General features: G+C 40.6%; 1 protein-coding gene across 4 annotated transcripts in view; it reads right to left on the bottom strand.

Annotated features, from left to right (window-relative positions):
* Positions 1–15,307, bottom strand: part of SNX7 (sorting nexin 7) — a 28,735-nt gene extending 13,428 nt beyond the window's left edge. Inside the window, exons 1-7 of one of the 4 annotated variants that reach the window (XM_050307517.1) lie at positions 14,854–15,307; positions 9,219–9,401; positions 7,257–7,367; positions 6,685–6,849; positions 5,553–5,754; positions 3,469–3,668; positions 103–189 (exon numbers count right to left, since the gene is read on the bottom strand). In XM_050307517.1, coding sequence (XP_050163474.1) covers positions 103–189; positions 3,469–3,668; positions 5,553–5,754; positions 6,685–6,849; positions 7,257–7,367; positions 9,219–9,401; positions 14,854–15,027 — 1,122 coding nt within the window. In that variant the 5' untranslated portion in view covers positions 15,028–15,307. The remainder of the gene's footprint in view (positions 1–102; positions 190–3,468; positions 3,669–5,552; positions 5,755–6,684; positions 6,850–7,256; positions 7,368–9,218; positions 9,402–14,853) is intronic. The other 3 variants (XM_050307515.1, XM_050307516.1, XM_050307514.1) reach the window with 3 other exon arrangements.
* Between the last annotated feature and the right edge of the window lie 388 nt (positions 15,308–15,695).

Below are 15,695 nucleotides of genomic sequence, written 5' to 3'. Positions count from 1 at the left end.
CACCATCCAGTTACTGCACATGGCTTCAGAGGACACTTCTTCTGCACGTCTTTTGCGGTCAGAATAAGGCCTGGAAGATTTCAGCTTTCTGTAAATACTCACCAGATCCTTTTCTGTCTTTCTATTGGCTAAAGCATCAACTTTGGAATCAAGCTCGCCTTGAATTTGGTCTCTCCTTTTCAAAACACCCTTAATACAGAAGAAGAAGAAAAAAAGAAGTAAACTGCACCACATTTTAGCTATTTCAGAAAACTATCAAACACCTTGGCCATTTAATAATTCTGACATGATAAAGATACTTTCATTTAAAAAAAATAGAATTGTAAAGACTTATTTTCCCATACCTATATTTTATGTGTTTTTCAAGAATCTTAGTAAATCCAAAATCAGTGCCATAAGAATCTGCCATACACATCGCTAGTTATATGAGCAAAACTGCAACAGCAGTTTAGTTGGTATCAGCTCAACTTACTATATATTCATATCTCAAAACAGCAACATGAGTTTGCCAAATCTCATGAATGACAGTATTTTCATTGAGTAAAATTTACAGTATAATGCAGAATGACTAAAAATGGTATACAAGGCCTTACTGAAAGTGTGACTTTAACCTTTAATATTATTAAGTGCCAAATGTAGTTCCAAAAAATCAGAAAAAAATTAAAAGAAAAATCAGATAAAATTATCATAGGAATGATAGCTGTTCTACCATTGATAAATGTCCTTATTTTCAGAATATGTAATTATTACCTCCTTTAAAACTGTCCTATCAGGTATTGGGTTTTTAGCATAATGTAAAAAAAAAAAATCAGAAAGGGGAAGGAACATTACTTGTTAAGCTACAAAACAGGAACAGTATTAACAAATTAAATTTCCATTTCCAGTGCTAATTTGCTCTGAGACCTTGATGAAGCCTTAGAAATTTCTCATTGTCTTCGCTTCCTCATCTGTAAAAGCACACTCAGGTATGTTTATCTTGGAGAAGTGTTGCAAGGCTTTAGTCCCTTTGAAAAAAAATCATAAGCAGGACATATAATTACCAACCTCAAAACCTTCTTTTACTTTACCTTGCCACAACTGGTTTTACTGCTCCTGCTGCAGAGATGTTCAGTATTCACCTCTAGCACAGGACATGTTGAAACAGCACAGGGCACAAGCAGCTCTACCTTCTCTAGCTCTCTTATTTGACTGAAAATCTCTCTGAGATCTTTATCAAACACAGTAGAATAATTTAGGAGGTTTTTTCAAAAAATTTTTCAGTGTTTCTTTTTGATCAGGTAATCACTATAAAAGTGGGTAAACTTGACTTGGGCTATTCTGAGTAAAAGATTAGCAATATATACAAATGCTTATAAATCTGTTCTTCAATTGCTCAGAATCTTTTGGTTGGATAAATATAGAAAATGTTTAGCTATAAGCACAGAAACAAAACAAATGGCTGGAACAACTTTTCTTTGTAATACAAATGATTTCTCTTTTTTACTATTTATTTTGCCTCTTTTAAAACTGTTTTAATGGCTGCTATCACAAATTATAAAACAAAACTGACTATTTTAATATTAAGGTGCTATAGCTATAGACTAGTGCTGACTTCTAATGACAAACAGAGGGACTTTATTTTTAAAACATATTATTATACTTTTGCAGTTTTTTGCTGTAATATTTAATGGTACCCTGCCACAAAACCTCAAATTCTTTTATGTGAATTCATAAACAATTAATGCTGTAATTTGTACCCTGAGGGACAGCAGGTTTGTTCTGTGGGTCAGTAAGGAAGGAGCTGGTCCAGATGTAGATATTTTAGCTGTGAATTCATTTCTTTCCCCAGTTAAAGGCTGAACTCACAATACTGGAAAATACAAGGACTGTATTGTATTGATCACACCTTTTCTGCACATTTGCATGTGCTCTTGGCAGCACCTCACAAAGGCCCCTGTGGTGAGGGGTTAAACACACCTCTGAAAGCAGGTTTACTACTGTGTGGCTTGCCATGGTATTTTTAGTGTGATTAGTTTTACCCTCTCCAAACTCCAAGAGGGAAGTAAGCCATAAGAAAAATAACAATCCATAGTGAACAAAGGGAAAGGGACAATTGTAGAACAGCAGAGAGCTGCTGAGGGAAGACTTTTCCTCTGGACAGAACCTCATGGCAGACTAATGCTGTTGCAAGTGCTGCATTAAGGAAACTACAAGCAGAAAAAAATGCAGTGGGGAGTGCATGAAGAGCCAGGTAGTCACCCTGGGGCTTGTCCACAGAAACCTCTTTGTGCTCTGGACAGAACAGAACGCCTGAGAAAGTGCGAGAGTGAGCCAGGCTGCAAAACAGAAGGTCACGGGCAGGCAAAATCTCTTCCGTAGCATGAAGGCCAGGATCACTCATGGGTAACAGAAATTCTGAAAAACTACGTCTGGAAGTTGGGGAGACGAAGAAGAGCTGCAATTGCTAGGATGGTAATCTCTTTAAACCTTTATGCAAAGCAGTACCTACCTTCACCTGCCAGCATGTACATGTAAATACAGGACACGTCCTGTGAGATACAGAACATTTCGTATGGCCCCTTTTTCAGTGAAGCTTGAGTAGGACCTGACAGTAAGCCTTACTGAGAAACTCTGCACAGTATCAGCAAAGGCTCAGTTAACTTGGGTCTTGCCTTACCCATGGCCTGTAACACACTGTCAGCTCCTACTCAGAAGGCACTGCAGTAGGAGCTGGACTCCCAGCAGTAACAGAAGAACAGATACTGCAGCTGGCATTGCTCAAAACTTAGACAAAGAGGGGTTTGTACAAATGTTCTGTTTTCTGGAGGCAGCAAAGTGGGAATTATGACATGCTGAATTCAGTTACTTAATTATGTTGATTATCCTCCAGCACTGAGTATATCAACTCTGGAGTCTGATTTTTTACATTCTCTCGAAGTGTAAGAAAAATACATACATAAAGGGAACTGAGAGCAGTAGCTCATGGCAAAGACTAACACATGCTTATATAATGGCGCAGGGACTGGAAGTTCCCTGCTGTTCTGGAAAAAGAAAACGTAGTTTAGGAACAGCTCCTAGAAAGGGAAAAACCTCTCCACTCCTTTTCCCACACACAATCTGTTACTCAATGAGTTCATATTCTGTCAGTGTCAGAGAAGGTCTTTCACAGCTGCTGTTCCCAAACCCTTTCAGTTACAATGCAGAGCTCACTAAAGATGGCAAAACCAGACACCCTAGCACAGCTACCAAGGGCTGCCTGCCAGGCAGAATTATTAAGCTCTTCTTATTTGGAAGGGGCATCTCTGGCCTGATTAGCAAGGGAAACAGGACCAACCAGATTCCCTGCTAACGGACAGTTATCCTATGCTGCGCATGTTTTGAGTAAATACAGGGACTGTAAAGTTGTTTTCATCATTCTCTCCTAGACTTTTTCACTGGACTAAGCCAGATTTTATTTACAGCCACAAACAATCCTTAAAGAAACCTTACCATCAGAATTTCACTGTAGAGGACATATTCATGTAAAATTGGCAGCAGGTTTTCTGAGAGCCCTGCCATTCGCTTCTCCGTAGCTTTGCAACACCTGTCGATGCAGCTGGCAATGCCCTTCAGAGAGTCAGCTATATCTTCTTCTGATGCTGACCAGAGGGTGTGGATGGGGCCGTATTCCTTCATTTCATTAAAATAGTCTTAACAGGAACATATATACATATATTACTCTTTGTTCATTAATAGATGTCTAAGTGATACTAATTACAACCTAATTACTGTGAATAAACCAAGAGGCTGAGGCTAGTGTTTAAATTTGCTCAAATGACCAAGGTAAGTAAACTCCAGCTCACTGTTTATGAATAAACTAATAAATTAACGTAATTAAGTAGTTTCAAGAAATCTATCAACAAGAATGCCCCAGTCGTTTCAAAAGGACACACGTACTCAGGCAGACCTGAAGAGTTGTACTCACACACCCTGCAATTATGACCCGTGTTACTTCACATTCTCTTCATACAGAGGGACAGGAGCCATAGCAGCCGTGGGCAGCAGTTGGTCCGACTTGTGTCTATTACCCTGAATTCTTCTGCTGCTTGGAACAGTAACATCCTGAATCCTGTCTTGGTTATTAAAACTAGAAGCTTTGTTATGTCCCAAAAGCTTCAAAAGAAACACTGAAGTTCACGCCAGTTCTGCAGGTGTTATGTCCTTCAGTAGTTTTTATGAATTTAAATACAGGGATATCCTACAAATGGCTTCTCTTATGCCTCTAGACCAAAAGATAATCTGTAAGCAGAGAGAAGGCCCAGAATTCACTGTGGCATTTGGTAGGGCTAAACGTGGGTAAGGCTCCATATGAGCAGGAAGCTGCATGTTCACAGGAGGGTACTGTGAACGCACTGGTCATGTATCAAAAGTGCAACTTCATTGCTACTGAATTTGTAACTAAGAAATGTCCTAGAAAAGATGAAAGAAGTTGTGGGGCATGAAGGGTGTAATGTTTACTTTGAGATTAATTGGACAACAAAACCTCTATGGAAGATGTAATCAAGGATCCCACATTAAGCTGCTGCAGGCAAAATATCTGAATCACAGATATCAACAGTTCCTATCCACAGCAGTGCAGCCCTGCACACAACTGTTCTGACATGTGCTGTTCAGAAGATCTGGGAAGAAGACAGCATTTGGAAGCATGTCAATATTCTTAAGGTCTTCCAAGAATTTGGTAATGATGCCTTGAACCTACAGACCTCAGCTATTTCCATTGAAAGGAACAATATCAAAAGGAACTCTTTTCACCAACATGTATTTTCATTTTATAAGATCCTTCCAATTCAGTGAGGACATGCTGAGATCTGGTACCACACAATAAAGCACAAGGGCTCAGTTATTAAAGAACACAGTGCAGCTTTTCAAATTATACAGACAAGAAAATACCTCAAGTGCTGCCCATGGAAATTCTACTGAACAGGCATAGTCTGGGATCAGAGTAATTTCAGAATCTCAGAAAAGTCAGTAACTTAGCATTCCAGGTAGGAGTGCAAACTGCTGGTACTTAAGGAAAAAAAAAAGATCAAGCCATCCTTCTTATGAAAACTCTTAATAGACACAGCTTACCATGACAGAAATTATGCCCAACAGTAAAGCTATTAAAAAACAAAAATCTACTTGGTCAACACAGAAAAAAGGTGAAGAATGAAACAAACAAAAAAAAGAGATATTTAAAAATCTGGAATCTAGATAGCATTATGTCATTATGAGATTGCCATGAAAGTAAAAAACAAAAGGCCATTCAGTTTTCCAAAAACTGCAACTAGAAGGATAGCCACACACTATTTCCTTCTAAGTTCTTCATAAGTAGCTGAATGACATGTTAAAACTCTTCCTATTAAGAAATTATGAAAACTAACTGCAAGATATGTCAAAACCATAACCATGAAGAAAACCACAGTATAAACACAAATATCCCTTTTTCCTTCCTTGCTGGAAAGAGCATTTTGCCTGGCATGATAAAAACTAATTTACTTTTCCAATATATTAATTTCTTAAATCCATAAAACTGATACTTGTTTTCTACTTACCCCTTTCTTCCTTGTAAATCCTATGAGCTATTTTATCTAGTAAGTTTATTTTTTGACTAAATGTTTCCATGTAATCGCTGATTTCTGTAAACATTCCAGGACGATTTTTAACTGCTCCTCTTACTGAGGATGCTACAGCTCTGACGGTCTGTCCCATCCTGCTCAGCAAACCAGGACCCTGCTTCTTGTGTGAGGAGAGTTCCTAAAGACAGAATAAGCTCTGTTTACTTCCAAGTACGTTTTTTAATTCTCTGGAAATAATAGATAAAGCTTTTTTTTCTTTTTTCTTTTTTTTTAATAAAACTACATGCATAAGCCTCTCTGTGCCTTTTTAGTGTACAAATCATATAATTATTAGACAAGTGTCAGAATTGTACCTGTCATGTGCATTTCTTAGCCAAGCCTTTCTGAGCAAACACAAGCATGTCATGTATAACGCTCCACAAGAACAGTTAAAGATGGCAGAGGACCTTTACCCCTTCATTCCTCAGGGTAAGTTAACTAGTTTCCAATTTAGCTTTTTGAACAGGAAAGCAGAGGTAATGATTGCAGAAATAAGTAATTGAGAAAAGCAGACGATGTTCCCACTGGAGGAAGTAATCCATCTATTATTCTTTTATCTCTTTCTAAATGTTGCTAGAATAACCTTTGCTGAAGTTCAGAAGCAGGCATTTCTGAGTACAAAACTCCAATTTGAAACAATGCAACTGGAAATTCTTCTATGAGAGCAGTATAACTTTTAAAAAAATGAGATGAAAAAGAGAGTGCCACGCCAAAACAGTAATTAATTAAAAATACTGTTTTCCTCATAATCTTGGAAGTTTATATGGGTACCAAAAAGCATGCAGACGTGACATACTGTGAATTTGCCACAAAAAAACAGGAATGCAGTAACAAAAGCTACTTTGGAAGGTACAGCAATATTTAGGATCACATATAGGATTACCAAAACCACAGAAGAAAGGGTTATCTTGAGGTATGTATATTCCATAAATCCCTGCCTTCTTCTGACACCTCTGTAACAAGTCATGGAATGACACTACTGAATACTGAGACAGGGGGACTCCTGATACACTCTACTAACACAAGATGTGGTTTCACATAACTGTAGATAAAAACAAAGTAATTTTACCCAGGCTTGTGCAGTAAGAAAAATTTTGAAGTCTTCATTGAAAGTTAAAGTTGGATGATCAGCAACACGGTTCAAAAATTTATGTAAAGCTTTTCTTCGAGTCTCAATGAATTCATCACTGAATCGTTCCACCATGCCCCTCATTATGAATTTTTCAGGCAATGGCTAAGGAAAAAAGAAGAAATACATTGTATAATTTGCATAATATTAGGGCTATTATAATAGTTCTTCTACTTAATAAAAAAATAGGTATACCTTGTAAAATCTACCATGCAAAAACCCAAAAGCTATATAAAGTTATCATATTCAAATGAGGAATAACATGGTTCTTGTAACACACAGTGCAGAAGAACACAAATATGACTAAGAAAGAAGGACATAAATTATTGCAAATGGCACCATTAAAAACCTAATAAATACCTTTATGTGATTTTTAATTATCACATGCATATAAAGCTAATGAAAATAGGTTGGCCTAAGGTTTGTGAGAATTCAGAAGTTGAAAAAAGACCTAAAACATTTCTGTATAACACTGGAGCTATCTTATAAACAAATAAAAACAACAAACAAACAGGAATAATCAGTGTTGGATGTGCTTCTTCAAGTTTGCTCTTCAACCAAAGGAAATCCTGGTATCGTCTTCGAACTTCATATTCACTGGAGTCAAATTCACTGCGCGACGTCTGAAACACAGAGGCAGAAACAACAGGCTTAGGTTACAATACCAGAAAAAGAAAAGAACAACGCAGTTTTAGATTTTGGAGAAAACCTAGTTCTTGAAGGGAATGCACAAATGATTCTATTTTGCCCTGTTATTTGTTTGCTGTTATTTTAAAGTACAATGATCAACTCCTTGTAGAGTTAAAACACATCATGTTTTAGCAAGAAATCAAAATTCTATTGGGAAAAAAAGGAAAAAAGCAAGCATTTAGCTGCATTTCATGCAGTGACATCATAATTGTCCTACCACAATGTTTCCAAAATATTTCACTAATTACTTTAGTGTTGCATTTTCCTTTTAGCAATTACAGTTATGTTCATTACTTCTAGGGCGTTTCTTTTAAAGTGATTAGTAATCTACTAATGAGGAAAGTCCATTTTTTAGCATTCTGAATGAACCCCAAAAAGCTTACATACATCCTTGGGACCTGCTGACACTAATCAACAATCTCAACGTTCAAAACATGAAAACTTCAGCATACTACAGCAATAACACTTCTTGCACTGCTTAATGGATTCTGCATCCCATCATCAATTCCAGTTTTGTAGCCCTTTGTTAGAACTTGCCAACAAACCTTTAATGTCTACAAAAAATGCTTATTACAGAGTTACAAAATTGTCAGACCATGAGATTTATTTTATCACTGCTCTGTCTTCTAGTGGCAAGCCACAAAGAGCCCATGTTTTCATTAATACATGCTATTTAGCATTCATTGTTGCACAGAGATTTACAATGCGATGTAAGTAAATTCTAAAAGCCTCAAAACACGCTTTTGTAATCTAAGCATTTTTGTTGAATAAAAATTTTTCAAGGTATGTGGGAGGAATGCTATTACTTTATCATCAACAGCCAGCACTCCAAATTAAAGATGATAAGAAAGGACAGAAGAGATAAAAAAAGGCAAAAGCAATCCACCTTACGGCCAATCCATACTTGCCCGAAGAAAAAATGTTCACTCATCTACAGAAACATGCATAAAGGGAAAATTATTGCTAGCAACCTAATGAAGATAGCTCTCTTCCTACTCTTTAAATATTTTATGAGGAATTGATATCTCCTCTTATTTAAAGATGAATAATTCCCATTTGAAAATTTGGGTTTAAATGAATCTTTTAAAAAGAAGTCAAAGTAAAATAAATTAACAGTGCAATTCTCAAAATGCAGCCTGCAGAATATTTGCTGGTAATCTCAGAAGACCTGGCTGGTCTCATAAGGCTGACTTTCCTCCTCATTTCCCATAAATAACTTGCATTTAGGACAACTAAAAAGTCACTTCATTGTCTCCCAGTATTACTGTTTCATTAGAGAATTGTGGCTGCTTCCCCAGAAATCACATGCAACTGTAAATGGGAAACAAACATCCATGTGATAATGGTGCAATTAGAAAAGAATGGAATTGAAAGACTGTAGCAGGTAACATTTATGCCAGACAAAAAACCAGAGCCTGCAAGTGATCCAGAAGTCATAAATACTTGTGACAATATAATGTTTTCAAACTGAATCAATCCTTCTGCTGTTTCGTGTTCCTGCTGAAGATCACAACACAAAATGTTATTCTCAAGTGACACTCATTTTGCTATTGAAGAATTACTATTTTCTTAATATAAATATTGTAAGCACCTCTGTATGCAGACTTACACTGATTGTTTTCCCAGAATCCACCAGTTTCATACAGTTTTAGTTGTCTGTAACTCATGGCAAAATTAGAGTACAATTTCAATTTAGTAATATGACAGAGAATGGTAAGCAAGAAGAGCAAAAATCCTGCTGCTGTTATCAAAGCAAGCCATTACAGCCATGAATAGATGCTTACCTTTGTGACTACCCTGTATGTAATAAATGTTTCAATGGCTGTAATGTGGCTTTCAGGATCATCGACTGTAATGAAGAGATCTCTTAATTCTGGTTCATCTTCAAATTTATACTGGTTTATCATTGATGAGGGGGATATTGGCATTGAAGGACTGAATGAGTTTACCTCAGCCAGAGATGTATCCTACAGATAAGACATGAGAACATCCATTTCAATACATCTTTGTATACAAACACGTCTCAGATGCTAAAATGGCAAGCTTTTAAATGATCTGATAGAACAGATATAACATAGAGCAGATGAAACAATTATATAGTACCTAGCAAATCTATTATCCTTTTCAGTATGTACTTCAGTGAGGATGTAAAAAATGGGATTTATTCTAAAACTGTTGAAAGAGCAAAATACTACCATTTGAGAAGAATGTTATGCAAAGAGAACTTGCCTATGAATCGTAAAATTAGTTATGAATCATAGCACCCATTAATTGTGTAGAATACTTACCAGCTTTATTAAAATGTTAAAAGCCAGTTGCTGAGGACTTATGATGTTTAAATTATCTCTAATAACCTGAACAGGGTGGATAAAACCCCAGTGATTTAAAAGAAAACAAGACAAAATCAGAATCAGAATTTTTATTGTAATTGGATATTTCAGTTTGCATGTATTTTAAAATAATATTTGAAATGGAAAACAATTACAGATACATAAATTAATATTTTTCTTTTTTCTGAAGGAAAACAGCAAGTAAGGATAAAGTACAAATTTGCTGCTTAATTTCTAAAAAAAAAAAAAAAAAAGTCAAGCCACTATTTGGCTGAAGAGGAAATCCACTTTTTGATAGCATCAACCACTTCCACACAGCTCTCTAGGAATATGTCCCCATAGCAGCTGCTTCTGCTCAGTGCATTCAGTGGTGATCACTCAAGTGCTGAGAAATTGAGTGTAAATTGGAAACAAGCAAGAAATCTCATTGCTTCCTTAGATGCAAGAACTGGATGACATCTACTAATCTAAAATCTTGAAGGATACAGTTATTAGGAAAATAAGTTGAAATCAGTAACTCCATGAAAGAGTCTAACAAATTATTAAACCACTAGAAATAATAAATTAGAGCAATTGAAAGAAATCACTATATTTTAAATAGTAAGTATTGTATACTTTTTTAATATATGCAATGCAATGAAGTATTTTCATAACAAACTTGAAAATTAATCTACTTTTTAGAACTTTTCTAAAACCGTAGTTAGACTACACTAACTACTGAGTGGTAGTTGAAAGAACTGCCCTTTCCAGTGCCTTGTTAACTATGGAAGAAGGAGGAAAGGGATGTAGTTAAAGAGAAAACTTCTTGAATGCCAGGACTGGAAGTGTGCGAGTCCACACAAACTGGAGTCACAGCATCATCCCAAGGCTGCTCTCATGGGAGTGAAGAGCACACCACCATAGTGCTGCTGAGCTGGGTAACAGTTCCTTTTTCCCTTTGAATTCAACAAGATCAAAACTTTCTCTGGAACATCTTATCTTGCTCTTTTCCTGCCTTAAGCTCATTGCCTAGTGCCATCCCTCTCTTTTGAATTTATCAATGTACTCCCACAAATATGGAGGAGAAATTTATACTGGGAATTATGCCCAGAAAGCACTTATGTACCAGTTCTCCTCCCATCATTTACGTGAAGTTCTTTGAACAGGGAGACAAAAGCAACACAGAAGACTAAAGACAAGACTTTAAATATTATATAGTGGCTTCCTTGTACACCTGTCAGTCATTTTACCTTTATTCAGTGTGTTTCTACACATGATTTCTATACTGGTGTCCAGCCAGCACTGTCCTGAGTGGTGCAGAATAAAGAGAGAAGCTGTTTGCAGAGTCTAGTAGCACTGACTGGCCACACTCTGGCTGAAGAATGAGGACTGCTAGTTCAGAGCAGCCCATGCGATTCAAAGCGCTGAGACAACGGGAAATTTCCAGGGAAAGAAAAATGCATGTGAGCATGTAAGGGACTTGAATGTCTAAAGGAGTAATGACTCTGCAAGGCCTAAATTGGATCAAGGTAAATGTGTTTCATATTTTCTCATTTTCCATGGGGCATTAATGTCTTAAATGTTTCATTCCTCCTTCTAGGTTGCTACTAAAAATTTCTCTATACATGCAGGTTTCTGAAAGTATATTTTTATGTCGAAAGAGCTTATGAATGTGTGGTGTGTGAAACAAAACATAGGCACAAAAATCCATAGAATAAGCAGGCCTTCAGATTTGTTTAATACAGGTCTAGTAGTCATGTGTACATGAATGAATGCATATGAGTTTTAAAGAAGCATGTCTCTCTTTATCAATACTTCAGTTTTACTTACAGTAGTTCGTGAAGTTCTGATGTCATAACAGAAACACAGTTAAAAAAAGATGATACTTTTCTATACAGCTGTAATTTTGTGGTTGGAACTATGTTTTTGTGTGCATACAGATGAGGGCAGAAGTTGTTTTGCAGCACAGGAAAACCAGACAATTCTTCCAGCTTTTATGTTGTGAAACCTTTCTCCTCTTCGTCCATTCAAAAAGCATCAAGGCCCTGTCCCAGAAAATATTATGTCCTTTCCCATACAATCCCCAGCCCCACTTAACCTGCAGTATCCCTTCTCCTTCCAAACCCTTTCACTCCTGACAGAGCAGTTGGCAGAGCTGCGTGCACGAGTCAGGCCTTTTGACTTACTGGCCAAGAGACCAAACAGACAGAAAATCAACGAGCTTCTGGCAGTATGAGGGCCTTATTCTGGCTCTCCTTTCTCTAATACTTGCAGTTACCCTATCTCACTCTCACATTTGACTGCAATTGGCCAGTAAGACTCTAAAATAAATAAGGGAAGAACACTCACACAGCAGGAGCAGCCTCAAAAAAGAGCACACAGCTGTGACTGCGGCTCTTTGTAGAAGACATTAAGCCTGGGGGTTTGCCTAAACACTGCTCTTTCCCAGAGTACAGGCCCTTGACTCAGGGTTGCCTCCATGCCTCATCCATCCATCCCTACCTCCCAGTAAGGATCCAGAGCTTGCAAGCACGTGAAGCTTTCCCAATGCTAGGTGTCACTTAACAAGGAAGGCAAAGGGTACCTGAATGGGTATTGTGATACATGCGGTACTCCATACTTGGAAACTAATGGCAGAAAGCAGGTTGAAAACATTGTATCTGTGTGGCTCATAACTCAACCCCTAGAATTTGTCTCTGCTGAAAAGAAGTCAGAACTTTTTCAATGGTAGTGGAAACTAGAATAAAGTGAAATGCACACCACATCATGAAATGGTTTATCCGAGCTGCCGAAGAAGATGCTGGTCTGTAATACTTGAGATATGTCACAGGGTACCAGGTCAATCGCTTATGACACTACCAGGTTAAACGTCTATGGATTTTCATAAAATAAAAGCCCCCTATTTACATTTTGAGTAATAACTTTGGGTATTGAGGCTGACAATTTTTAAGAATCTCATTTTTCACCATTTTGGTAACTGGCACAATGCACTGACTAAACTGAGAAAGATGAAGTCGACGGCAGTGGCAGGCACCAAGCTCTGCACTGCCATTGCCCCGCTTGGCCTGCAAATGCTACCGCACTACCTTACAGACACCGGCATGAGGAACCCCATTAAGGTACAATTTAAATCCAGGTAGTCCTGGAACAGTATGTTATGGAAAAATTAGGTTTACAACACTTAATTGGAAGCTCCATTTAGCCTGTCAGTTTCCCTTGCGTATATGGAACATGAACAAACAGGGTGTAAAGCCCAAACAACCTCACAGATTTTCGTAAGCTCAGAAGACTGGCACCTGAAAACAAACTGCACCTGAAAACAAACCATGAATTTCTGGTCTATATATACACTACAGGCAGGTGTCCAAGCTTTGGAAAGAAGGCTGTATTTTAACATAGTATGGCAATTTTTCTTGTTTGCAGGGAATAATTTATCATGTACCATGGTAAAGATTTCATATAAGTAAGAAATATTTGTCATGAAGCAAGGTAGAAATTTAAAGATAGAGGTATTTGCCATATAGCAGCAGTAAATTTTATCAACTCCACTTGTATTTATTTTTTTGTTCCCAAGGGGAATAGCTCTTGACAAGCAAGCAGCATAACTGCTGATACACTGTATTAATAGGCAGATACCTTCATGCCAAACTGCCTGAACTTACCTCATAAAAGCAAAAGGATTCAAAGTGAGCACAAACAGCCAAAATTATATTTTAGCACTACGTTTGCATGCACGTTCAGTGAATCCTTCATCTCTTTATGTGAAACCACGACTGGTGCTTTCCTAGAAGAACATAATTCAGCTAGACCCTAGTAGTGTTTCAGAAAAACACAGATAACTTGGTGAAATTTAGCCTGGTCATCTTTTATGTTACAGACTATTAAATGACCTAATAGTTCCTTCTGGCCTTAAAAGCCATGAGTTTCAAGAATTCTGCTAGAGTCAAAGTTTAAATACATAGCTCCTAAGAAGGAAGTCTTTATTCCAATGGTTTTATTCATGCATACCACAATGTATCTCGCCTACAGAAACATAAAAAACCACACACTTAATCCATGTGACAACTGGTCCTACTGAATATATGTATGTTGTTGCTTTTTCAAATCAGAAATGTATCTGCTGTTTCTCTCCCATGGCACACATTCTGTCACACAGCAGTTCACAAGCCTCGGAGGGTGAACAGCACCTTAGCCTCTGTACATATTTTTTCCACCTTAGCTCTCTGTATGTCTTTATATTTTAGATGCTGCCTTAATAAGGCAAATAGATCCACGAGATGTTCTCTGCTTTAAGTGCTGAGAAGGCAAGTGGTAAGTCTCATCTTAACCAAATCAGTAGAAAATGAAAAACTATACGTGGTAGCCATACCACACTTGGTAATTGATTTAATTAAAATCAGCAGTATTGGCAAGACTGGTACCCATGTACCTAACTAACTGTGTGCTTTCTGAACATGATGGACCCTAATATATTGTCAGTTACATTTGTTTTATTCCCTTCCTGTAAATACAGATGTTAACTTCTCAAGCCTCCTATGTGAAGGTAGGAAACTTCACCTTTCGAAAGGAAACTCAAACTGAAACTTGCAAACATTTATTTACATTTAAACACTACTGCAATTACTAAACACGAGTGTTTATTTAATTTACAGATACATATATGGCACATGGCGAACGTTAAGTGATGATATGGTTACAGCGAGTCCAGATTACACGGCACATTTGAGGTAAGGGCAGTCATGACTCGCACTGCTGGTCCGAAGCAGCGAACCCGCGTTCCGTGCCGGAGAACTCACCCGGGGCTCCGTGACCGCCGAGCGCTGTCCCCGGGCAGCCCCCGCGCTCCGGGCAGTCCGGCCCTCGCAGTGGAGCCCCCGGGGCGGCCGCAGCAGCCCTGCCCTGCCTGGGCCGGCACTGTCCGGGCGCGGGGAGCGCGGGCTCCCGGCCGGGAGCGGGGCAGGCGGGCAGAGGCCGCGATCGCCGCCCGGGGCGGAGCCGTCCCGTCCCGTCCCGTCCCGGCTCGCCCGGTGCCCGCCGGGGCAAAGTGCCGGCCAGCCCGCCCGGCCGCCCCGGCGCGGCACGGCCCGACCCGCGGAGGGCGCTGCCGTACCTTGCTGAACACCTCCAGGTCGTCCTCCTCATCGTCCAGCGCCAGCACCTCGGCGGCGGCGATCAGCGGCCCCCGGGCCGTGCCGGGGGCACCCGCAGCGGGGCGCGAGTCGGCCCCGGGCCCTTCCCCGCCGGCGAGGAGCGACGGCCCCGGTGCCCGGCCCTCCGCCTCCATCCTGCCCTGCGAGCACAGGCGGCAGCCCCGCCGCAGCCGCTCCCCGCGGGGCCGCAATTGGCCGCCCGCCGCTCCCCCGCCCGCGGCCCGCCCCCGGCCCCGGCCCCGGCCCGCCCGGGGGGCGCGCCCAGTGCGCAGGAGTGGAAGCGGCGGCGGGCGGGCCGTGCTGCTGCTCGGGGCTGGGAGGGAGCGGGGTCCGGGGGTGTCGTGTGTGCCGGTCCGGGCTGGGAAGGAGCGGGGTCTTGCGATGCCGTGTGTGCCGGTCCGAGCTGGGAGAGAGCGGGGCCCGCGGGTGCCAGGAGGGCCGACCTGGGCTGGGAGGCGCCGTGTCTGCCGGCGGGCCCCGACGGCGGGACTGCGGCTGCGACCTCCGCGGAGGCGGGACGGGGCGGCCCAACGCCCACGGGCGTGTTCGTGGAGGCGCGGGGCCCCTACCCGGGCCGCCGCTGGCGTGGCCGGGGGAGCGTGGCCGCTGCCGGCCGTGGCCGCTGGGACAAGGGTGTGCAGTGCCTCGGGCTGGAGAGCCCCGGGCAGCCCCCGCTCTGTCCTCGGGAGCCCCGGGCTCCCGGCAGGGACGCACTCAGATTCTCCTGCCTTTTCCGGGCTGATCTCTCGCCTCCTGGTAGGCGCCCAGGGCCCGTCCTGGGAGCAGCAGCCCGCGAACACAC

This window comes from Myiozetetes cayanensis, unplaced genomic scaffold, assembly GCF_022539395.1.
Source record: "Myiozetetes cayanensis isolate MyiCay16 unplaced genomic scaffold, myiCay2020 scf12, whole genome shotgun sequence".
NCBI lineage: Eukaryota > Metazoa > Chordata > Aves > Passeriformes > Tyrannidae > Myiozetetes > Myiozetetes cayanensis.
The sequence above is the reverse complement of the archived record's forward strand: the minus strand, read 5'-3'. Positions and strand labels throughout refer to the sequence as shown.